The sequence below is a fragment of the Hemicordylus capensis genome, chromosome 5 (assembly GCF_027244095.1).
Source record: "Hemicordylus capensis ecotype Gifberg chromosome 5, rHemCap1.1.pri, whole genome shotgun sequence".
Classification (NCBI taxonomy): domain Eukaryota; kingdom Metazoa; phylum Chordata; class Lepidosauria; order Squamata; family Cordylidae; genus Hemicordylus; species Hemicordylus capensis.
In genome coordinates, this window is record NC_069661.1 from 114,775,099 (window position 1) to 114,801,650 (window position 26,552).

General features: G+C 42.0%; 1 protein-coding gene and 1 long non-coding RNA gene across 10 annotated transcripts in view; one reads left to right on the forward strand and one right to left on the reverse strand.

Annotated features, from left to right (window-relative positions):
• Positions 1-10,632, forward strand: part of LOC128328214 (uncharacterized) — a 55,205-nt gene extending 44,573 nt beyond the window's left edge. Inside the window, exon 3 of the long non-coding RNA XR_008309083.1 lies at positions 10,059-10,632. This is a non-coding gene — a long non-coding RNA (uncharacterized LOC128328214). The remainder of the gene's footprint in view (positions 1-10,058) is intronic.
• An 11,546-nt stretch (positions 10,633-22,178) lies between these two features.
• The window catches only part of LOC128328211 (cytosolic beta-glucosidase-like), a 116,308-nt gene continuing 111,934 nt past the window's right edge, over positions 22,179-26,552 (reverse strand). For all 9 annotated transcript variants that reach the window (XM_053257961.1, XM_053257965.1, XM_053257959.1 and 6 more), the window contains one exon: positions 22,179-22,626. In XM_053257961.1, coding sequence (XP_053113936.1) covers positions 22,421-22,626 — 206 coding nt within the window. In that variant the 3' untranslated portion in view covers positions 22,179-22,420. The remainder of the gene's footprint in view (positions 22,627-26,552) is intronic.

Below are 26,552 nucleotides of genomic sequence, written 5' to 3' on the forward strand. Positions count from 1 at the left end.
AGGTGAAACTGATATATGAGACAGACGCATTACATGCAAAGCGAGATAAGTCAAGCCTTAATTTGTTATAATTGTGATGATCATGGAGTACAGCTCATGAAAACCCCAAATCCACAATCCCAGAAAATTAGAATATTACATGGAACCAAGAAGACAAGGATTGTAGAATAGAACAATATCGGACCTCTGAAAAGTATACAGTGTACTGTGCTTGATTGGCCAGCAAACTTGCCTGACCTGACCCCATAGAGAATCTATGGGGCATTGACGAGAGAAGGATGAGAGACATGAGACCAAACAATGCAGAATTGCTGAAGGCCGCTAATGAAGCATCCTGGTCTTCCATAATACTTCATCAGTGCCACAGGCTGATAGCATCCATGCCACACCGCATTGAGGCAGTAATTGCTGCAAAAGGGGCCCAGACCAAGTACTGAATACATATGCATGCTTATACTTTTCAGAGGTCCGATATTGTTCTATTCTTCAATCCTTTTCTTCTTGGTTCCATGTAATATTCTAATTTTCTGGGATTGTGGATTTGGGGTTTTCATGAGCTGTACGCCATGATCATCACAATTATAACAAATTAAGGCTTGACTTATCTCGCTTTGCATGTAATGCATCTGTCTCATATATCAGTTTCACCTTTTAATTTGCATTACTGAAATTAATGGACTTTTGCACGATATTCTAATTTTCTGAGTTTCACTTGTAGAGTCAACCTTGGAGTTTCCAGGGTTGAATTAATTAAACAGGAATTCAGCTCTGGGAGCCAGTCACTAGTCCGTTGGACTTAGTGAATCACCTAAGCCCAAAGAGCTTTACTCACATTTCTCTTTGTTTGTTGTTCCACAAACCTCATTATAATTGGCTCCTCCCTCTTCCTGCCCCTTTATCAGCTTCCCTTTCCTGTAGATCCTCTATCCATATAACTAGCCAATTACAGCTGTGCAGAACCTGCTCATTATTCCTGCGATTGCCTCTTCCTGCTTTTCTTCTTGCCCTCATAAGACTCTCTTCAGCTTCCCCATTTTAGCCTGTCCTGTTGCCATAACCCCACACACCTGACCTGATTATTATTTATTTCTGATTATTTATTCGATTTCTATACCGCCCTTCCAAAAATGGCTCAGGGTGGTTTACACAGAGAAATAATAAATAAATAAGATGGATTGCCATCACTGGGTTTTATTCCAAGGCTTACTCTTGAGCTGCAGTTCTCATTTGCCTTCTTAATACAGACTCAGACATCTTGGATCACCTCCCATTGCTGGATGGGACTCCCCCTCCCATACCTCTCCAGCACACAACACTAGTTGGCACCTCTACAACAATATGATGGCACTGCAAAGCAATTGCCACCAGGATTCTGGAAAAGAGCTCACTGTCCTGCCTGCCAGCTATCTCCTGCTCCTGAACCCTTCCAGTATTATCGCAAAGTATCTTTTGTCTTCCAATAAAGGTGATCCTAAAAAGATTAAATGCAATTTAGAGTCGATAAGAGAGATGCTAATTGGAGGTTTTATGATCAGAGAATGGTTTATCTGAACATATAGGATTTGGAAGGCTTTCAGAGACCCATTCTAATGTTAAAAAAAGGAAATTGCAAGAAAAAAATATAATTGTCAGTCAACGCCACTTCCTCTTAACTTTGACAGTGCACACAAATAATTTCACAGTCCATCAAAGTAATAAGAACTGTATTTTATACTTTCTGAGTAAATATTTATTATTTATATTTCTATGCCACCTGACATGTGAATCCCTACGTGGTGTACATAAGTTGAAATACAACATATAAAATTATTAAAACAATTATGATATAAAACCAATTAAAATTAACTCAATACCTGAGAAAAAAGGTGTTTCTTAAAGGTCTTTTTAAAAACAGCTAGAGATGGAGAAACTCTGATTTTAACAGGGAGTGCATTTCAGATCCCCGGACCAGCCACAGAGAAGGCCCAGTCCTGAATAGCCATCGAACAAGCCAGTAGTAGCCATAACTGGACCTCCCCAGATGATCTTAAGAGGCGGGAGGGAGGGCTCATGACAATGAAGAAATGCCGTTTCTTAAACCATTACGGGCTTTATTGGTAATACACAGCACTTTCTATTTCGTTCTGAAACATATTGTCATGTCAGCCAGTGCAGTTCTTTTAAGATTGGTGTTATATGGTCTCTTCAGGTTATCCTGGAGACCAGTCTGGGATATACCAGAAAGAAAACCAAAGCTGTGGGGTAGAATTCCTATCACAAATGTTAGTGCCACTCGTGTGGTACATAAAATGCACTCCGTTCTGCCTGATATTCAGCTTTAGTACATAAGAACTGCCTGCATGAAAAGGCTTGGGGTTGCAATTCAAGAATGGTAGCTCCTAAATCATAGTTCTTGCTTCTTGTAGTAGTAGTAGTAATTATAATAAACAAACAACTTTATTTGTTAGCTGTCCCATAACAAATTATTCTCTGGGCGGCTAATATTCTTCATAAGGGTTCTCTGGGTGGATGATATCCTTCATAAGGGTTTCCCAGGACTGTCTCCATACTGTATGAATATGAGATCCATGATGAAAAGACATTTTATTAAAAAACTGCCTTCCCACTAGTGAGCCAAACAATTGAGAGGGAATAGCTTCTGAGAAGAGAAATACCAAGCTGTTGAAAAATGTTAAAGACAGTAGAAAAAATCCTGCTACAAGATAAACCAGGCTCCTGTTGCAATTAAATAGAACTATTTGCATGCCTTTTATAACAAACACCTCTGTCAGGAATTGCAGGGCTTGAACCAGGAATGTCATGACCTAAGGATGGGATACAGCCTAGTGAGCTTTCTGGGACTGTGTGTGTACAGGCCTCAGAGTTCTCCTCAGGTGCAGAAAGTATAAGGATGTCTAACATCAGCCTCAGAGATTGGCAGGTAGTATTGGTCTCTGGATTGGCCAGACCTTCTATATATATTAGGAAACATAGGAAACTGCCATATACTGAGTCAGACCATTGGTCTATCTAACTCAGTATTGTCTTCACAGACTGGCAGCGGCTTCTCCAAGGTTGCAGGCAGGAATCTCTCTCAGCCCTATCTTGGAGAAGCCAGGGAGGGAACTTGAAACCTTCTGCTCTTCCCAAAGCGGCTTCATCCCCTGAGGGGAATATCTTGCAGTGCTCACACATCAAGTCTCCCATTCATGTGTAACCAGGGCAGACCCTGCTTAGCTTAGGGAACAAGTCATGCTTGCTACCACAAGACCAGCTCTCCTCTCCCTGGACCAGCTCTCCTCTCCCTGAAGCTCCCTGTATTAGGAGCTTGGCCTTCAGCCTTTGTCTGATCAGCAGACAGTATTAGCTGCACTCTAGCCTTCGACTCCCAAAGTCATATATGCCCCTAAATAGCACGAGATCACACCCCTACACATTCCACCTAGAGGCAATAGTAGGGAGTGCTGACTATGGAAAAAGAAACTGAATTACTGTATAGTCTATCATATAAAATAGGGTTCATCTACCACTTTCCATCTCATATCCCTCATAGTGACTTTCATATAACACTAGTTATTAATTTTTAAATATTAGGAGGAAATTAATGAAAAGACCACCATGTTTGAACTCAACAGCCACTGCAGATAAGCTGCAGAAATGGGGACATTTCTATATTAAAAACTATAGTGACAAAGAAAAGGAGTTGTGTGATTTAAGGTGTTTTTTTTAGCAAATACCACCATAACTTTTGAATTATGGGACATTGCCACCAAAGACTGAATAAAAATAACATATGACCATAGTGTTTCCAGCAAATACGATTCTGTTTTATTAATCCGATGAAATTTTGCTAGAATAGACCACCTAACAACTTTAACCTGAACTTCTCTTTTTCTCTTTCTCCATGAGAGCTTCTCTTCTAGAGGTTCTAGTTAAAATTCCATATAACCCATTATGTACTTTCTTCAAAGGCTGTTTGTAAATCTGCTTCTGTTGTGTAGAGTAGGTGTGCAGAAATCTCAATAGAATGAATTAAGGGATGTACCATATTGCCAGCAAATATGCTCCATCTGCCCACTAAGTTGTACTATGTCATGTGTGCAATAACCGGGGTACTGTCACCAGGGCTAAAAGTAGTGAGGACAGCCTTGTTGCATTCCCCTAGCTGGGGATGATGGGAGTTGTAGTTCAGAAATATCTGGAGGACCACAGGTTGGGAACCCATGCCCTAGGTAGATATATGGGCAACTACTCAAAGTTATTTACCGATCATAGGAAGCTGCTTTATACTGAGTCAGACCATTGAACCTGTGGCTCACCAAGGTTTCAGATAAGGGGAAATTTCCAGGGGCCTTCTGAAGGCAAAACCTGTGCTCTGCCACGGTCCCATCCATACAGCAACCATCTCTTTAGGATAGTAGTCTTAAATACCTGTTAAAAATATTTCTAACAACAAATATTTTGAATACCACCATTCCACATGGCCAAAGGCTTTCTCTGCATCAATAGCATGGGGCCATTCACATGGCCTACAGGGCCGGCGGCGAGAGGGGGGAGGCTTCCAGAACCTTGCCTTCCCCTGCCCCCGACTATCATTATTTTGTTGGTGGAGGTGTGCAGTGCACTCCCACACACTCAACCCTGCTCCGTGCAACACAGAGCAGGGTGGGTTGATCTCCATGAATCCCATAATACACCACGTGCCATATTTATTTCATTATTTATTCAGTTAACATATTTGTATACAGTCCAAAACGCAAGTCTCTGGGCAGCTTACAACAAAAAAATAAAAACAAGTAAAAAGGTGAAAACATCACAACAATTTCAAACTTAAAATCTAATTAAAATTAGATTTTTAGTATCTAATTAAAAGCCTGGGAGAATGACTGCGTCTTGACTGCCTTTTAAAAAGTCGTAAGAGATGGGGAAGCTCTTATTTCAGCAGGGAACACGTTCCAAAGCTTCAGGGCACCAATGGAGAAGGCCTGTCCCCGAGTAGCCACCAGATGACTCAGTGGCAACTGCAGACAAACCTCTCCAGATGATCTCAATGAGTGGTGGGGCTCATAGCAAAGAAGATGTCCTCTTAAATACCCAGGGCCCAAGTTGTTTAGGGCTTTATAGGTTATAACCAAGACCTTGTATTTTGCCCGGAAACTTACCGGCAACCAGTGTAGATCTTTTAAGATAGGAGTGATATGGTCTATCCAAGATGACCCAGAGACCAACCTGGCTGCCGCATTCTGGACCAATAGCAGTTTCCAGACTATGTACAAAGGCAGCCCCACATAGAGCACATTGCAGTAGTCAAGTCTGGAGGTCACCAACAGATCTACTACTGTTCTGAGGTCATTTATCTCAAGAAACGGGCACAGCTGGTGTATCAGCCAAAGCTGATAAAAGGCACCTCTGGCCACAGCCTGAACCTGCAACAAACACAAAAGGTTTGTGTCCAGAAGCACCCCCAGACTGCATACCTGTTCCTTCCGGGGAAGTGTGACCCCATCCAGAACAGGCAGATCAAAATCATCTCCTGAGTTTTGACCCTGCACAATAAGTACCTCTATCTTATCTGAATTCAGTCTCAGTTTATCTCTCAACCAGTCCATCACCACATCCAGACAGGCATTTAAGGAGGTTATGGGTTCTCCTGATCATGTTGACATGGAGAAAAAGTTTTGGGTGTCATCAGCATAATGATAACACCCTGCACCAAATCTCCAGATGATTTCTCCAAGCAGTTTCATATAGATGTTAAACAACATCGGAGGCCATTATGGAGCCCTAAGGGACACCATAAAAGTTCAGATTTTGAACAACAGTCCCCAAGAGACACCATCTGGAATTTGCCCGAGAGGTAGGAGAGGAACCACTCAAAGCAGTGCCATCCACCCCCACCCCCCTCAGACGCTCCAGAAAGATACTATGGTTGATAGTATCGAAAGCCACCGAGAGGTTCGAAAGGACCAACAGAGTCACACTTCCTGTCAATTCCCAATTGGAGATCATCCATCAGGACAACCAAGGCATTCTCCACCCCATAGCCCACCTGAAAGCCAGTCTGAAACAGGTCTATATAATCAGATAATTTGATGCATTGGGAGATTCCCCCAAGAGACAGGCACTCTAGGCACAAATCTCTGTGAGGCTGGGCTGGAAGCAGCCTGTACTTGCACATGAGCAAGTAGCCGCCGATCCTGGCAGTTCTCACATGCAGCCTAACCCAGGCTGGTTGTCCCTAGCCCAGGTTAGGCTGCGCATGAGAAGAGCCTCAGTGATTGCTCCTGGCTGTGTAGATAAGATAGAGAGTCTTTTGAATATTACCAGTTATGTGATGTCTCAGGATGAATCCTTTTTCCAGGTTTATATTATTAGAAGTAGTGTGGTCATATTGTTGACTTGGAAGAACTGTAATAATTTAGGAGTTAGCAGTCCAGTTTACAAAATCCATGGCTTTATATCTGAGCTCTATAAAAGTACTCTTGCTAACGGGTAAAGAGGCACTAAAAATTAAAAATAGACCAAAAGGAGGAGGAGGAGGAGGAGGAGGAGGAGGAGGAGGAGGAGGAGGAGGAGAAGAAGAAGAAGAAGAAGAAGAAGAAGAAGAAGAAGAAGAAGAAGAAGAAGAAATAACATGGAAGGAAAAAAGGAAAAACATCTAATGAAAAAGGAAAAACATCTATATTATTAATTCTCCAAGATGGGCCATGCATGGGGACATGGTAGAAAGGAGGCGATTGGCTGACAGAGGTTGCAAGCAGAAGCACCTGATTGGGCAGTGGGGATTCCATATGCAGATAGGAAGAAGGAGCCCGTGAGAGCAGAAGCACCATGGTGATTGGGCAGTGGGGATTCCATATACAGATAGGGAGGAGGAGCCTGTGGCACTGTGGTGATTGGGCAGTGGGGATTCCCTATGAAGATAACGAGAAGGAGCCTGTGATGGTTGGAAGATGTTCTTGATTGTAGAGGAGAGGAATCTATATCTATATCTATATCTATATCTATATCTATATCTATATCTATATCTATCTATCTATGGATAGCAGGCAGGGGTCTGCAAAAAGATGGGTCTTGAGGGAGGAAAGAGCCCCTTCAGGAGAAGGAGAATGCCGTTGTCTGAATTAAATAAGGAAATAAGATGAACAAAATCTGTTAACTCAGGGAGGGAGGGACAGAAAAAACATGAAGGGAGGGGGAAGAAAGAGTGGGGAAGAGCGAGTGGAGAAGAGAGAAAGAGAGAAAGAAGTGGGGGGGAAGAGAGACAGAATGAAGGGCAAGGGATGGGCCCGGGCCTGTCAGCAGCCTGAGGGAAATGAACGGCCATGGCAGCACTAGCAACAAGGAAGGGCCCAGTCAACCACTGCTGCTGTTTGGGGCTACTGAGGCCATTGTCAGAGGGAGGCAGGCAGACAAGGGATGGGCCCGGGCCTGTCAGCAGCCTGAGGGGAACGAGCAGCCATGGTGGTGGCAGCAGCGAGGAACGGCCCGGTCAACCACCGCTGCTGCTCCTGAAGGGAGGAACAGGAGTGGGGCTCGGGTGAGGGTGGGGAGGTCTCTGGGGATAGGGGGCAGCAGTTTGGCCAACAGGCGGCAGCAATGCTGCAGCCATGACCAAGAAGGGTGAGGGGGACGGAAGCAATGGGATTGAGGAGGAGCAGGAGTGCAACTCAAGTGAGGGTGGGGAGATCTCTGAGGTGAGGGAGCAATTAGGTACTAACGCACAGATGCTCTAGAGCGTGCAAGAATTCCAGCATTGAAGCGGAGAGAAATAATGGTGGCTGCCAGGATGCAGAGGTGGAGGGCTGGCAGGCGAAGCCCCTCCGGCCAGAAGAGGTGGGTGGATGGTGAGTGAAGCCCCGCCAGCCAGGAAGAGGAGGTGGTGGCGGGGAGAAATAATGGCAGTGGCGAGGAGGTGGGCAGACGGCGGGCAAAGCCCTACCAGCCGGGAGGTGGAGGTGGAATGTGGTGGTGGGATGGCCTGGCCCTGGCCCACCCAATGGGGAGAGTTGCGGGGGGAGAGAGCGAGCGGGAGTGCTGCGGGGGGAGAGCTAGCGAGCAAGCAGCGGGGGGAGAGCAAGCGGCGGGGGGGAGAGAGAGAGCGGGAGGGGAAAGTGAGCGAGCGGCAGGGGAGAGTGAGCAAGCGAGCAGCGGGGGAGAGCGAGTGAGTGAGCGAGCGGCAGAGGGAGCAAGCGGCGGGGAGCGAGTAGCGGGGGAGCGAGAGGCAGGGGAGTGAGCAAGCGAGCTGCAGGGGGGAGTGAGCAAGCAAGAGCTCTGCGGGGAGAACGAGAGAGAGAGCTGCGGGGAGAGTGAGCGAGCGAGAGAGCTGCGGGGGGATGCCACAGGCTCAGTGCACAACTGCACAGATGCTCTGTGCAGGGTCAGCTAGTCTAATTATAAACATGAATTCACAAAATTCTCTTACTAAATTTATCACACAGATAGAGACAAAGCCATATTTTTTTTCTTTTTTAGCCCACTTTCCAGTAGACTTATAAGATCATCCAGCATTCCGTATGTGTCTCCATCCATGTGTCCATGTGTGTGCCCCTATGAACTTCCCAGTGTGTGGACCAATATTAATCAAATATTAACCAAATCAGGTACGGTTATACGGACACACAGAGACACTTCAATGGCATAGTTTGTAATGCTGCCATCCAACCTGATTCAAGATGGTGGATGTGTAAACTTTTGAGGTGGAAGTGGGTTAACGTGAACCAAATTTGGTACCAGATTCGAACTAAATTTGTTACATTTGTAGTGAGTGGAAAATAGGGACACCTCAAGGGTGTCGTTTGTAATGATGTCATCCACCGTGATTCAAGATGGCAGACATGTGAACATTTGAAGTGCAAGTGGGAACCGATTTGGACCAAATTTGCTATAGGTGTAGGGACACATAGGGATACCTCAATGGCATAGTTTGTGGTGATGTCATCCACCCCATTAATATAAATATTTGAAAATGATATCAAGATTAGTACTTAACTATTAAATTGCATACTACCAGGAAGCAGTCTGGCTAAATTCTATATTCTGAGGAGCCTCTCCATTTTCCAGACAGTGTTTCAGGGACCAGAAATATATTTTACCACATAAGCCGACCTCCGTATGGATGTGTAGGCTCTGAAAATTAAAATGCATGCCATGTAGCAGTAAGGGTTACAGTCCTGCAGCATTTATACCCTGATTGTGTCTGCTCATTGCACACAAGTAAAGGGAGTTATCATTTTAGATTGTGGAGACTATTTTTAAACTGTTGAATTGTTTTTATCTCATGAAATTATTGTAACCTATTTATTCTGTGAAATTGTTTTAATTGTTTTTTACTCTGTTTTATATTTGTTGTGTTTTAAATGGTGTACACCACCTAGAGATATAGGTAACCAGAAAAAAACGCAAATGAAAAAAGCCCACTAGAAAATTGTGCACAGAAAAAACCCCACTGTCATAAAAAGCGCACAAGAAAAATGCATACACGGAGCATTGCTCACACGGAAAAATGCCCACATGGAACATAGGAACATAGGAAACTGCCATATACTGAGTCAGACCATTGGTCTATCTTGCTCAGTATTGTCTTCACAGACTGGCAGCGGCTTCTCCAAGGTTGCAGGCAGGAATCTCTCTCAGCCCTATCTTGGAGAAGCCAGGGAGGCAACTTGGAACCTTCTGCTCTTCCCAGAGCGGCTTCATCCCCTGAGGGGAATATCTTGCAGTGCTCACACATCAAGTCTCCCATAAAAAACCCATGGAAAAAAACCACCATATAGTAATTTGAAATGCGCATTTTTAAAATCTTGTTATCTGTATTTTATTGTTTATTGTTGTTAGCTGTATTTTATCTTGTTATCAATATCTTATGATTAAAATATTTCATATTCATGTGCAAATGTTTGTAAGGGAAAATACAGGAAATAAAAGTGAACAGTTTTTCATCAATAAACTTTAAATTTTATTTAATTTACAATTTGTCAACCTTTTTAATCAGTATGAAGTCAGTGTGAAGTAATTTTAAAAGTAAAGACAGAAAGATATTATTTTAAATTAAATTATGTATGTATTAAATTATGTAGGGGCAGAACACAAGACCCCAGGAGAGCAAATCAGGCTGCGGATGCGTGCTGCTGCTCCCCCTGCTGGGAAACAGCTGGAATAGCAGCAGACAGTTAAGCTAACCCTTTTTCTGAAGCTGCTGCTGCCAAGAAACTGCGGATCTGGATCCAAATTCACAGGGGGTGCAACTGCACCCTTTCACCCCCCTGGATCCGCCCCTGGACTGGCGCCCCGATAGAGACTAATTTTGAACGCATCAAGGAAAAGACGTTACTATGCTCCAACGCAAGAATTTTTCTGTGTGGGCATTTTTCGGTGTGAACTATTTTACAATGTGGGCATTTTTCGGTGTGAGCAATTTTCCACGTGGGTAATTTTCCATGTGGGCATTTTTGGGTGCGAGCAATGTTCCATGTGCACATTTTTCTTGTGCGCATTTATGACAGTGGGGTTTTTTCTGTGCACAATTGTCTTGTGGGCTTTTTTCATGTGTGTGTTTTTCATAGAACCAGAGATATACATACCAGGCAGAATATAAATATGATAAATAAATAATAAATAAATATTTCTTAAAACTTGCAGATTTTTTCTTATGGGTCCAACTTTATGAATACATTTCCACCACAATTGTGGCAGGAATATGAGGCCGGATAGGCTTACTTTGGAGGTTACATTCGGCTCATTGCCTGCCAGTTGGTCATCCCTGATTCCTTCAGTGGGGGAAAATGGTTTACAACGTCTCCATTCCCATTAAAGCAACCCCATATTAGACTGAATTCTTTTTTGTGTGTGTGGGGGGGGGTCTGTGTTTTAGTTAATGGAAGTCATCTCCCCACCCCCACCCCCAGTTCCTGCTAGTGCTGACTGTGGCAAGCTTCGTATTTCTGCTTAGGATAACTCCTGTGACACTGTATTTGTCTAAGAGTGTGGAGCAGGTGGAATGTGTAAACCCATCATACTGCTATAGATGAGAAAGGGTTTTCTTTCCAACCCTCTTTGTAAAATTCACATATATTTTGCCCTCCATCTGACAAAACATAATTACATGCTGGGAAAATAAAACACAAAACTTGAACAGCAGAAGATAGCAGTGACTCGATTTTCCAAGGTACTCCCTGAGCTAATTTTGTGAAAATACCACATCTCATGTGGGAAATTCAAAATATTTCCCAGTTTATTTTCCCCCAGCCCTTTTGATAGAATTAGTTTCATTTGTGTGTAGTATGCTAATAATAAGTATAGACCATTAACATTTTATTTACTGAAGCTTCACTTAAAAGCTTCACTTGAAGAATTTCAGGATTATCACATATTTTCAAGTTTTGAAATAATGAAATTTCACCTTCATTTATTTTCTTACACTTCTTTTTCTAATGATCACAGTTTGTGCTTATGCATTATAGTGCTCCAAGGGCAATTACATGCTAACGTATTGGCAATTGTGAGTGAATCTGGTACTCCAGGTGAAATATATAACTGATAATTAGAGACTATTAATTCTGTTTTGTTGGATTTATCATCTGGGCCTCTGGTAATGAAGCACAGATTTCTGTTTGCCTTGTGCTTTTAACACATGACTTTAAACAACAGCTTTTGGAAAACAGATTTTCATTGTATTTACTGACCAATATGTCAAAAATTAGTTTGAGGAATGGATTAATTATGCATACACAATGTGGTTGCTCCTTTGTAGTTGGAAAAAATTAATGGAGAAATTGCTAATTACTTCATTTTTTGCTTGCCAACATTTTCACATGTATAAACCCTCTAAAAGTTCTAGTTTCTTCTTGGGCTGACTTGACAACCCCACAATTAATTTATTGACAAACTTTGGCTACCTTCACATGTGTGTATGTCTCTGTGTGTGTTTGACATGGTGAAGTTACCACAAAGGTAATTTTATAAAGTTGTCACTGTGTGATGAATTCTTTGTATCCTTTTATCTTTTCTAAAAATTCCTAGATGCTCTGCTTGAGCAAGAACTTCGAAATTCACCTTCGTTTTATGAAAAAATCAGCGGTGACTCTTACTTAAATAGAAGCCTGTTCAATTGATATAGGATCCATTCACAGGTTATTTTTTGAAGTGGTACATTTTTCTGTAGTGACTATTTTGTTTGAATACACTCCCATTTTGTGAGATCTATTTACCAGACTAAGGCAAACCATTAACATGCCCTGGCAAGGAGAAAAAAAACTTCTCACCACACATGGGCCTATTAAAGAAGACTTGTTTACATGAACATTTACCACATCGAGTAGTAAGCAGAATTTTGGGTCATTATCAACTTAGCAGTTGGATAGTACAGTTCATTTTTTGTTACTTGTAACAGTATTTCTTCTGGTTCATTTAGCTATTTCATTTGTGAAGCTCACAATATCAAAGTGGACTTTGTATCCAGAATTAGCCCATGCGAATAAGTTAAATTAGATTGCTATACACTTCACTGCAAATATTCTATTCAGTTGTAATTGCAATCCTATTTAACCGTAAGGTCATGGCAGATTAAAATTGAGGCCCAGTCCACCCAACCCTCTTCCAAATGCCATATGAATATGTGGCAAATGGGGGCTACAGGAATTTGTTGGGGAGAGAGCCAGATTTTTCATATAGGTGGCAATGAAATTAGGGCTTTATATTTTCGAATGAGAGGTTTTGGTTCTAAAAGCCACAACTTCCATCCTGGAACCAAATACTTCCAGTTGCCAGGTCTGTGAGGGTTGGGGTGCTACATTGTAGCTGGATACTTCACATTGTCCTTTAACTCTCCTACAGAACACCAAAGAAATACCGTGCACATGGAGAAATTAGCTCACCAAGTTAAGTCACAGCTGTTTAACAACAGATATATTTTTAGAGTTCAGATTCCCTTGGCTGACACATATAGAAAGTTACCTGAAAGATCTAGATCTCAACAATATAGAAATCTGTTCTAGTCTTCATGATGTACATACTACGCACGAACCCTATTCAGTCCTTATAAATCTAGGTGCAGTGCACCCTCTGCAGAGAACTTCAGTATTGCTCTGCACCAGTTTAATTCTGTTATTCCTTATTCCTACAGAGGGTTGCAAAGGGCTACTGTGAGTTCCCCATGCATCCTTCAACAAACACTTCAAACGGGGTGCACAGAGTTGAGACTAAAGCCCTATTCAGACATTATTGTATGAGCGTACAGATGTCTGTACACTCATACAGGTTTTTATGTGAATGAATGTACACATATTCGTTTTAAAAGTGAACCCAGGTTTCACCCAGGTTCACTTTTAAAATGAATATGGGTACATTCATTCACATAAAAACATGTATGAGTGTACAGACATCTGTACAATAATGTCTGAATAGGGCTTTAGTCTCAACTGAATAGGGTGCAGGCCCCTCAAATGATACAGATAGGAAGTGAACTGTTCTATCCATATGCAACATGTGTGAATAACTGTACCTGTGTACTGAACACTCGTATGAGTGTACTACATAATAAGGTTGTTCACACGACCATGGCAGTGGCGGGGACAGCAGATGGGGGGAAGGTAGGCTTGGACCTACCTTCCCCCCAGATGATCTGCAGCCTTCTCTTCAGTGTGCCATTACATGCCCACAGCAGCACGGTTAGCTGGAGGCCAGGGAAATGAGTCCCGACCTCCACTATCCCATAATGCACTCCACCCATGAATGTGTGCAGCCCAAGCAACACATAACCCCAGCTCCAGGATCAAGGGCACACTCGGGCCCTTAACCCTGGCTAAATGCCAGGGTAAAAAGTCAGGTTAGGTGGGGTGGAAGTGCCAGGATCAGAAGCGACCCTGGCACTCCACACGAGCTGCCTAACCCAGGCTGGGCTGCCCTAGACTGGTTAGGCTGCTTGTGAGTCTACGAATGTCTCGTTTCCCACGCCCTCATAACATCTAGTAGAGCCTATCTTTGTCCTGACATCAGGAGATATAGAGGGCTGCAGACCTCATAAACCCACTTCTGGGTCAGAGGGAGCACTTCTGGGGTGAAGATCAGTAGGGAAAAATCACAGACACCCATATGCATGAATGCACACACTGTCTTAGTCCTGAAGGCAGCAGTGCAAATGAAGTGCCAGCACTTCATTAATTAGGATGTCAGCCAGTGACTTTAATTGGTGAAATCCGTGATTGCATTTTCTAGGGCTGTACTTCTTTACATAACCAAGGGAATGTAATCCCATGGAGGCATTTCTTCCTTCAAACAATTCATTGCATAAACTTAACTATAGGTTCTGACACAAGGTTGCTTCTAAAAGAACAGTGAAGCTCTTCTCATGACTGGTGAGACGAGCTTCCAGTGGGTCTACAGGGAGAGCAGGCTTAGCCCACTCTCCCCACAGATGGGTAGCCTCCAAGCACTGAGCAGTCAGATTGGCCACCCACATGACCATCAGCTCCATCACGGAGCTGGTGGAGGCTGAGGGATGGGGGGGTCATGCAGCCCCCAGAAATTCCAGGATGCCCCTTGCATGGTCAGGACCCCCGGGACCAAAAGGCTTGCTTCAGCCTCCTGGCAGGGGTTTTCCCATTTGTTGCCGCGGTGTAGAGCTGCGCCGTGGTGGCACACGACCAGAAAACCCGGGTTAAGGGGAGGGCTTCTTTGGCAGGCTAGCTGTCAAGAGAACCACCGGAGTTGCCCATGAGCCCGGTGGTTCTCACGATGGGGAAAAACCGGGCTGGGCTCCTTTGGCCCCATTTCACCCCATCGTGAGAATAACCTCAGTATATTCTTCAGATTCACATCCCTCGGAAAAAGACAGATGGACATGAAATGTCAGATCCATAACATAGGAGATCCATAACATGAAGAGAAGACATACTGCCTTTATAATGGCTGGGGCTGGTGTCAGGAGTTGGCATTGTTGAACAACTGCCAGGGTCATCAGAAAGGCCCACTACTGACACCTGGGACCACCACTGTGCCCAGAGCCTTGAACGGTGATGGTGAAGCGATTCTCTCTAGCCCCATGGCCCATAGAGGGCAGTTTGCCGCAGGCTCCCAGAAATAAGGAGCTAGCCTTGGGAATACAGAGGCTTCTGGAGTCTTATCCTACCCATGCTTCTAAGATAGATGTCTGTATTATAGCTCTTTTAATTCCCAACAAATCTTGTAGACACTGTAAACTTCTGTACCTCCAACTGTCCCAAAATAACATTAAAAACAGACCCATCTGAGGAACTAAAAATGTGATTAAACTTCTGCATTGTGTTTCCCTAAGCAAAGATTTGGCAACCCTTCAAAAGTCCAAATTCTGACAACTTCACACAGCAGGTCTAAACAAACCCTCCAGACTCTCCACATGATCAGAAATCTGTCTGTTGATTTTTATGGGTATCTGCTGCAAAGCCTGATTCTGTTTCTCTTTGTGTGTCACCATCTGCCAATTGGCTTGCTCCCTGGAAGCAGCTGGATTGGGGAAAAAGAAATCACAGAATTGCAGGAAATTCCTTGTTCCTTTGTTGCTGCTCAAGAACTTTCCACTCAACTGCACAGTGAGCAGGTGAGTGAGAGGGACCTCTGGTAACTTAGAATCTCTCAGATCCACTAGCTGCTGCTGTTACATGGAGCTTCTGAGTATCCTCTGTCAACGAGACCCTAGTTTGTTTTTGTACTTGATGCTATTAATCACAAATTGAAGATGGTCGAGGCCCTTAATCTGAGGAACTTCTAAAAAGCTGTATAGTAAACAGTAACAGTTCTGGGTGAGCTTTTTTGAGGTGTTAATTTCCATGATCAGCTGAGGCAAGAGAAGAGATATGTCTGCTTCCTAAGTTTCAAATAAAACAGGCTGAAAAACACACTCACTCTACTGTACTCTGATGACCTTCTAGATTGATATGTACGATATCTATGGATTTTAAGTATAATTAACAACTTCCATTTCAGTATTTAACAGCTTCAAGTTCCATTTCTTTGACAGTCAAAAGCTAATCAATCTTGTTCTCAAATGCTAATACAAGCAATTAAAAATAACATTAATTGAAATACTGCAGGGGCTGGGTGGTTTTTTTTTCCAATTTAACCTCATGGCAACACTAATTTACAGTACTAATTAGTGAATTGCCCTTTGTATTATAAAACTTTGGAAGATAGAGGTGTCCTTTAAAGCCCAACAGAGAACTACAGATGGTCACTGCACTTTCAGTGGGTTTGCATGCCAACATTTGGAATATTTATTTCACCTGATAGGCCAAATGTGCTGAAGTATATTATTTACAAAGAGAATATTAATACTGTTTTACCAAGAAAATGTATTGCCCATTTGTCCCGTAGTAAAACCTGTAGATATGCCCACTAGGATAAATAATATTCTATCCAGTGTCCTAATTAAAGAAAACTCTTCTATCTTGGATAATATAAGAGGAGAAAGTAAATTGTAAATAAAGATACACTGTAAAATTCAAGGCAGGGGGACAGCTTAAGAAATACATATAAAATAAACTACAAATATAAATTAATTTTAAAGTTATGTAATTTAAGGATTTTTATTGTGCAATTAGGTACTAACAATTAGCAAACAAAAAAGAACACTAAATAAAATTTATAATCCAGCATGTATGTTTACAGTAATTCACTTTTTGTTCATTCAGTATGTTGACTATAAAATCAGTGGGATACAACTCAGCCATTTTACCCTCCTCTGCTAAGTAACCCATAGTATTTTCATTGCCAAAAAATTACCTGCAAACAAACATGAAAGGCATCCAGAAATCAAGGTGCCTTTGATATAAGAAGAAGATAAGAGTGCATAATTAATGTACTCTATTTTATACAAACCAGAAATCTGGGTTTTTCTTTAAAACACTACTAGCAGCAATTTGAGGGATATATTGATTTTGGTTTTGAGAGATACTATGTCTTCACAGCTCCGTCTCTAAATGGAACTGGAAGTTTCTAATTACTACATACATATTAGACTTTACTAGGAATTGGTTCTTACATGTATGTTCATCACTTTATGATTGTAGGTAGCATCAGGTGATGACTTGCATGTGTGAATGTACCATTACAGAACCAGTTCAAACACTAACCAACTCGCCAAGGACCATCAGAGAGCTGAAACTGGTACAATTAACCAGAAAGCTTCCAATTTGAATTTGCCATGAAATTCATGGTGGCCTCAGGCAAGCCATTCCTTCTCAGCATCTGCCCATCCTCCATCTGCACCCAGGCCTGCACATGGAGTGTCTAAACCAAACGCTGCCCTATATCCAAGGCAAGGAAGTCCACGCATGACTGCTCTCTCCATCATAAAGCAAATTCCAGCTAAATGAATGTGCACCCCACCACCACCAATATGTCCCTGGCTCTCTTCCCCATACTCCTTATGCTCTCTTTCTAACTTCCTCTCACCACCAAGTGTTGTGCTTGATTTTTGCCCAGTGGGAATGAACAGCAGTCATTCATTTCCATAAGAGACACTTAAAGGCATGCACTTACAGCCACTACTGGGGTAGTTAAGTAGTAGTAGTAAATTTATTACGGGCCTTAGACCAGCTTAACATTTAAAACAATACATTTACAAGCTGACCCTGCACAGAGCATCTGTGCACTCTTTGGGGCCGGCTACCCCTCCCCCCCCACCGGTGCTGTTGCTGCTCCTTGCTGGCCTCTGTGGCCGGCCTCCTCTCCCCCACCCTCTTGCCCAGGCTGCCGGCCGCTGCCCACGGCTCCGGCCGGGCCCACCGCCGCCCGAGGCCCGCAGCTCCACCCGGGCCCGCCACCGCCTCAGTTCCGCGGCCACCATGGCCGCCCACAGCCTGGCCCGCTGGTTCTCCTGGGTGCGCCTTACCCAATCAGGCGCCACTGCAGCCCAGCCAATCAGCTGGGCTGCCGGGACGCATGTTTGAAAGGCACACCCAGGAGAATTATATATATAGATAATTTACAAAATATTCAAATTGCTAATAGAAGCTCTACGACATTTGGATGCAACAAAACAAAACTTGGCCACATTAATAGAGGTAACAGATTTAAAATTTTACAGCAAAAAAATCCAGGTAAAATTGATCTGTATGGCCAGGATGATTCTTTAAGAGAGGAGCAATGAACTTAATAGGAGCGTCCCTATAAAATTGACAATACAGAATAACATGAACAACTGACTCTATATCCCCTGAGCCACAAGGGCAATGACGCAATGCATATGGGACTCGTTTATATTTCTCTTCTAAGACTGCAGAAGGAAGGGCGTTCAAATGTGCAAGGGTCAATGCTCTCCTAAACTTAGGTAAAAACATATGATCTAAATATTCAGCCAGTTTGTGACTGAAATTTTGGGAGCTTATATACATTCCCCCTGGTAGTTGTGCACACTCCTCCTGCAGATCTATATCCAATCACCGTTGCCTGACAAAACATAACGCCTGATCTAAACCCCTCCCTATAAGATTTTCTTGGGACGTGCCCAGATGATGCAATTTCATTTTCAGAGCTATTTCCCATTTAGATGTAAAGCTGTCAATTAACACTAAAGGCGCTAGACCGACTGGGAAGAAAACCAAATGCAGCCAGAATTTGATTATACAAAACCAGATTTTCATTTTCAAGGTGGTAACCCCAACCTCTCCATGAAGAGCCACATTAGCTGTGCTTCTGGGGGCTTGAAGGATGGCCCTTAAGAATTTAGTTTGAACTGCTTCTAATATTGTAAAATTATCAAAAGGCCCAATTTGTGCACCATAAAGAATTTGAGGGTATATTTTAGCCTTCAATAATTTGACAGCTGCTGGGACAAAAAGAGCGCCTCTCGAAAAGTAAAAAGATTTAATCACATTTGCCGTCTGTTGGACACTGTGAAAAACAAAGCTAAGATGAGCTTTCCGAGATCTGCTGGAATGAAATACAACCCCTAAATATTTGAAAACCTTGACCTGCTCAATATTATGTCCATTTGCTGGGGTAGTTAAACCTGTACCCTTCCCTGTTGATCCCAGCCTCTAGTTCTTGAGAACAAGTCTGATCCTATCTGAAAACCCCATCATGGCTTCTCTTTCTTGGTCACTCAAAAGTGTGACAGAGTGCTGGGAGGATATGACGGAAAATGTGGCATTGGCATATGTGTATATTCCCCTGCTAACATGTGTGTATTTTCCCTCTGAGCAAAGAGGCACCTTTTCATTAAAGTGGTGAAACTTTTCTATTTCTCATGGGAGAGAAACTGTTCTTATGCAATCCACCACAGCATTTCCCCAGTGATTGTAGCTGGTGTCTAGCTTGTTTCTTTTTAGATTGTGAACCCTTTTGGGACAGGGAATCATCTTATTTCTTTTTCTATGTAAACCGCTTTGTGAACCCTTTATGACTGAAAAGTGGTATACACATATTCATAACAAAAGATAGACAGACAGACAGACAGGAACATAAAATTGTTCTACAGTCAGTGCCCTCATCTGTAAAATGAGAATGTTGTTCTTTGAAAAATAATGGAAATACATGGTTTTACACACACACACACACACACACACACACACACACACACACACACAGCTACGAAGAACGAAGAGCTACCACTTTCTCTCTTAGTTCCTCCACAAATACAAAATGTCAAAGGGAGCAAAAGAAAGTCTTAATCCCAGCACAGCACCTTGATGTACCATTTGCACAGGTAAAGAAGATGTGGAGTTTACACAAAACAGAGGAACAAAGCCAAACAATCTTATGCACGTTTCGACTTCTAGTCTTTTGTGAACAGCTGCAGAATGTAAGCACTGTACGTTTTTTTAAAAGAATTTTTAATCTAAGCAATCAGCACTTTTTTTTTAATCTTGGAAAGATTTAACACTTTTTAAGATTACTTTTCCTATTGTGAAAGCTTCCTTTGTATACAGAGTCTTTTAAAACTCCTTTTCTTTTATTGTTTGAATGGGAAAGTGGCTATGTGGGGATTGTACACAGGATCCTTTGTTGTAGCAGTTTTCTCTTTGACTTTGCCTCTCGGTGAGCAGGTGGGCAGGGTGGGGTGAGCGAAGGCCATTTCTCTGTGCACAAGGCTTTCCATTATTGGGGGCTAGACTTTTCCTTTTAGGCTTAGCCCTGGGCAGAGTACTTGCCCCAATCTAGGAAGCACATCTCTAGCCTTCTCTGCACTAATCTTGCCATGCTGATCACAGATCAGTGCCTTTCTTTCTTTCTTTTTTCAGTGCTCTAAATGAACAACAGACATGAGTGTGTGGCCCTGCAGTGATTCTGCCATTACTCTAAACCACGTTCTGATTGAAATTGCATTTGCTCAAGAGGAGCTCAAATAGCTCCTGGACAGCACATTCATACTCTCCTTGTTGCTCTCCCACAATGCGGCACTTAACAAAAGCATTAGCTCTGACATGGGGACAGAACGCATTTGCTAGCCATTTGTCCAGGCAAAGCCTCGGGTGGTGGACTTCTGAGGTCCAGTTTCTTTCCTTTCTCTACCTTATTCCTTGGAGGCAAGCATATGCTCCTTGCGCCTTCTAACTAACTTTTTAGTGGTATAGGTTTCTGCAGCAGTCCTGAAAGAACATGGGGAAAACACATCATGTGGCATCAGGTACTGAAATCAGCCAACTAGAATCTCAGCTTTTTATTATATTAGAAACCCAGCAAATTTCTAGCCTTTAGGACTGTTAAAAATATGCTTGAAAATCTGTGGGCAATGTCTGATGAAAGCAAAGTAATAGTTAGGGGGGGGAATCCCTGCAGATTGAGCTCTGCAAAATATTGGTGGGGGCGGGGATCTACAAATCAGCATCATTTATATACGCCAAACAATTCAGCTTCTCTTGGCACAGTATTTTGACTGGCTGGGTGCATTATTTTACTTTTTAGCAAAGCACTCAAACGGCGATATAGTATCTTTTTAATTAATGTGGACCAGCTGCTCTTGTGTATTGAATTTCTACCCAGTCCTGGACCAGCCTTTATTAAACTGGTCACTGATAATGGACAGAAATTAAAAGCGGATATTTTCCCACTGGGTAGTCCATGAAACAATACAATAACTTCAAAGCGCCTTGATAGCTAAGAAAGAATCACTAGCCCTATTCAAACTTTATGTTCAACATATGTACAGTCTGTGTACAGTATATACAAGTACAGATCTGTACACAGGTATAGTTATACACATTATGTTGAATGCAGGCACACCAGTATATTTCCTATCTGTAACTTGCATTTTAAGGGATCTATACCCAGGTTCACTTTTGAAATGAACACAGGTACAAATCATTCACATATAAACATGTACGGTGTACACATATCTGAATGCAGGTACCACATAATGTCTGAATAGGGCTGCTCTCTAGCTTTCAGAGTGAGCTTGGGAAGGTGACAACCTCTAGCTAGTAGAAGGTGGCAAATAAATAGTCTGAAGTCAGTTTTTCAGTTTCAACTGGGATAGAGCAGAGAGAGGAACAGGAAGCTCTGAGTGGGCTTGCAAGTAAAACACCTGGATAGAGAGGACTCCCTTTTATTGTAAATAAAACAAAAATTTCAAAGTCACCAAGCATTTCTGGTGCGCCTTCAGTCAAAGGAAAGTAGTGATTTCCCCTAGATAGGGGCTGGTGCAGGCACTGCCAGCTGGGGGTGGGGGTGTGGTGGCACCATTGCTGGTAAGAGCTTTCAGGTGTGGCGGTATGGGAGATAAGCACCTACTAATTTACACTTAAAAGGTGCCTTCTGGCAGCACCCACACTAGCCACCACTGCCTTCAAAACTTCTCACCAGTCAGGGAAGAGAGAGCACTTAATATCGTTTTCGCTAACCTTTGTACCAGATTTTTAAATTATGCTACTATAGAACTGAGTTCTGGAATTCTAAAAAATAAATTGTTTAGGAATCTGGATTTATAAGATACACCTACAAATATGTGTTGTCCAAGGACCAGTTTAGATAACACTCCCAAATCAAACCCACCCACAGGGACATGCGCAACTATGTCCATGTCCAGCTCCAGGCAACTTTTTCCTTTTCTCCCAATTGCACGTGAGGTGTCGTTCTTCTAAATTGCTACCTTAGTATTTAGACTGTATGTGGGTGCAGTTCAGATAAGCCTCCTGGTACGCAGGGACAGTTCAGATGTTTCGTCCAAACCAGTCCATAATGTGTTTATTTGTCATGGCATAGAAATCAACATTCTGATGCTTGCATATGTTATTTGCTCATTATTTTAAATTTTACAGAAAACATGAATCTAGTGGGTTGTTAAACACCCTTACATATGTGTAGGTTGGATTTGGTTTTTATGAATTTGTTCTGATTTCTACTTCTAGTTTCTATTTTTGACAAATATTTATTGAAAATCAAAATTAAAGTTAAAAAACACTTTAAAAGATTTCATCACATGGAGTCATAAGTAGCCTACCGATGTTCCCAACAGTGTTTGTCAGAATTATCCACATGATTTCATCAGTCCATTGTTAGAAATAACTCTGGCATATTCAATCGCTGATTTGTAAGGAATGCGGGGTAGAGCTGAACTTTCAAAGTCTACATGGAAGAGACCAAATCGAGAGCTGTATCCACAAGTCCATTCAAAGTTGTCCAGAAGGGACCATATAAAGTAACCTTTCAGCATGACACGATCAATGTAAATTGCTGAAATGAAAGGGGAAAAGTCTTTAGTTATTACATTTATAACCCACCTTTCTTCCACAGAACTCAATGCAGCATCAAAGAGTTCCCATGAAGTCTCTCATTCAGGCACTGATCAAACTTAGACTTCAGCAAGGTTGAGCTATTTATTTATTATATTTATATCCCACCTTTATTCCATGGTAAGGCAGCATACACGAGGTTTCCAGGTGGTCACTAATCCAGGTACTAACCAGACCTTGACCTGCTTAGTATCTGTAGGGTGGTTATATTGTGTGTATTCAAACCATGACCTGGGAAACAAGGCACATTCTGTACTTGTATCCATCTAATGTGGCAGAAAATATTAGCTACACTCTGGCAATCAATAGACGTGTAATGCAATTCTGATTCCAAAATATGCATTCCCATCACATGGGAGTGATGGTTCAAGAACGCAAAACAACTAGGACATGAACAAATCTAGGTTGGAAATCCCACACAAAGTTTTCATTTATGAAGGATATCTGTGATTCCACCTGGAAAAGAGTTTATCCAAATGCTTCATTTCCCCAAGTCCTCCATTCACCCAACCACTCAGCTACATCTTTTAAAAAAATGATGGGGGGGAAATACATGGTACAACTCTATACATACAAACATTGCAAGAACTGCACTAGGTAAAAAGAAAAGAAATGAGTGAAAATAAGAGAATATTTTAGTACTAAAAGTGGACTCGGGCGCTTTCCTTATTTTCCTTATAAGGAAAGGCTACAACATTAGGCACTTTTTAATTTAGAAAAAAGGCAACTAAGAGGAACATGACTGAGGTTTATACAATTTTGCATGGTATGGAGAAAGTATATATTGAGAGAAGTTTTTCTTCTTCTCTCACACTAGAATCAGGGGTCATCCCATGAAACTGACTGGCAGGAGATTGGGGTGTGCGGGAGAAGTATTTCTCCACACAACCCCTTAATTGATCTATGGAATTTGCTGCCACAAGATGTAGTGATGGTTATTTCACTTAGATGGCTTTAACAGGGAATTTGACAATTGTATGGAGGACAAAGTCAATTCATGGCTTTTAGTCATGATGGTTATATGCTATCTCCAAGTTGCAGTTGCAAGGGAGAAGGTGGGAGAGGAGTATGCTTTCATGTGCTACTTGTGGGCTTCCCAAAGAGCTCTGATCAGCCACTGTGGGAAACAGGATGCTGGACTAGATAGACCTTTGATCTGATGCAACAGGGCTCTTTATAAGCAAAAAGCTGAAATATAATCATGTCAAAGAGAGAGGATAGCATTCTTAATTAGATGATCGAGAATGTTATAGTATTTCCAAAATCTGTGCCTTACTCACTCATAATTCTTGACTCTGCTTCAGTTATTTAAAAAAGAAGTCCCCATTGTTCCTTTTTGAAGTTCAGTATTGGACTTAACATCTTGAAGATTTTGACTTAGAACAATAATAGTATTACTGCAGTCAACTTTCACAATCTTGAACTAACCAAGCAGCCACTCCCTCACGTCACTGTGCTTGACAAATCTCCACTTCTTTGGCAATTGTACACATTGCAAACAATACATATACAGTATACATGAGGAAGCTTTAATAAAAGTAACCAAGATAACTTGTCCGCTGTGTTTCATGACTTCCTTGACTAGAATTAGATGAAGGCTGCCTGGAAACTGACAATGTATGCATAAATCTGAATGATCACATCCGGACAAATATTCAGGATGAGCAGACCTAGATTCCTTTGATTGCTTTAAAGTGGGCCCAACTTGAATATGCACTGTGCACAGAAGATAAATATGATGGAGAAACTGGTATCAAGTTGCCCATGGTGTCCACCCATTCCATTTCTGGGCCCACTGGACACCCCCAAATTAGAGAGAACACTGGTTGGCTCTATCATTTACATGGGACTTACAGTGCACATAGGCCTGAAACGTGCCAGTTTACTGGATTATACATAGGTTATCACTGCAGGGTTCAGGCCACCATGCATTGGACTTTATGTATGGAATTCCTTTGGAAACGTTACATTCAGTGGATGGCCAGTGGATCTGGAGGTGAGGCATGTGCACTGGATGAGGCACAATCCCATCTGGCCTGACTGCTCACAGTCCCTGCACAACAGTTCATTCAAATTGGACGTACGATAATAACAAAATAATAGCTGGTTGATTTTCCCATATTCTTGGAAACATGATTACTCATGCTGTTAATTCTACAATAAAAAAGCATTTTAACAACATGTTAACATGGAGCAAATCAATGCATGAAGAACACTGTCTTAACAATGAAATCTTGACTCCATTGCAAAGGAAAGCCTCCAAATCTAATTGTTCTAAGCCTCTGCTGACTTCACAGCAAGCTTAAATGTGTAGAGAAAGCTGCAGGAATGTGTCTCGACTGTTTGTCACAAAAAATAATATTTAGGTAAAGAATTGCTTAGGTAGAGTCTAATATAGCATGTGAAGAACGCAGCCCTCTGACATTAGAAAATAAGCCACTGAGGACTCTACTGTATAATCTGTCTGCATACCACAGACAAAACAGGAGAGGAAACCTTTTCACGTGACTTGTCAGCTTGATTTATGAGGTACCTAAATCTTGGGGGAAACAATCTTTTGTGTATTAAACCTCTGCTCAAAACAGTGCTGCGTACAAAGATAACTGAGGACGACAGGGATGGCTCTTGGTCTGCCGAAGCTGGAACAAATGTGATAAGGGCCGCCGTTCTTGTGCATCTACTGTTTGGGGAGGGTTGTAGGGTGGTTGTTGGTTTTTTTTAATTCTTCTTTAAACTATTATAAAAGGATAAGGGTGTTAAAGAAGGTAAGTGTAATATAAAGGTGAGGCACAAAAATAATATCCGTGGTGAACTTTTGATGTACTGCTTCCTTGATGATAGGACGTTCACTAAACATGGTGACTCCATGCCGATACTTTGATTAGAAAACACATTGGGAGCTCATTATTTCTAAGCCGTGGGCACGATTTCCCAACATTCTTAGTTAAATTGCACACTGCTGCCATACTGCACCAGCAATTCAACTCATTTTCTCTCCGCCTTTTTTGGACCAAGAGGTACTAATTTAGAAATAAAAGACCTCTTATCTCTAGAGAATGGGACTCGTTCAACCCTTCCTCTGTTTTTAGAGCACAAAGCCAGAACTGCATCATTCTGTTCAAGTGCATTTGCACGAACAAAAGCAAATGGCGCCAGGTACCCTTATCGGGGCTATAGAGGAGAAAGACCCTTCCTTCCATACAGTTTATGTATGCTTTAAGAAGAGGATCTTGTTCAGTAAAAGCACATAAGGAAACCAGACAGTTCTAAAGTGGAAGACAGAGACATTCTAGAAAATGTCTAGAATGTGAAAGTAACATTCACATGAACAAATTGTACTGGTACGAAAAAGCAGAGCCTATTTTCCTTTTTACTTCTCCCATTAACTCAGTTCAGTGTGGATATCACAGAAGGTAAAGGGTGCTAACTGGGTGAGCCAACAAGGTTTCCTAGGCTGGATTCCTAGGCTGACATGCGTAATAACCTTGTCACATTACATTTTATTTTTCAATCCCTCGCTGGTCCCAAATATTTTTCAAGCATTTCCTGAACACATGAGTTTTGGGCCTTCCAGAACTGCATATAGTACTTGGGATTCTTCTTTATTTATTTTCAATTAATAAATGATTCCCCCCCCTTCTTGTACTTATAAGCCTCCCAGTAAATTTTGTGTGTTATATGCAAAGGAAAAAAAGAGCATGGAAAATAGGAGTGGGGCTGGGAGAGATGAGAAGGACAAAGAAACAATATCAGTTTCCAGGATCATTCTAGAATCCAAGTGTTTAGTTTTTACTAGCAAATTTAGACAGATATTCAGTGGTGGCATAATGATGGAAATTCAGACATACACCTCAATTATTCATTTTT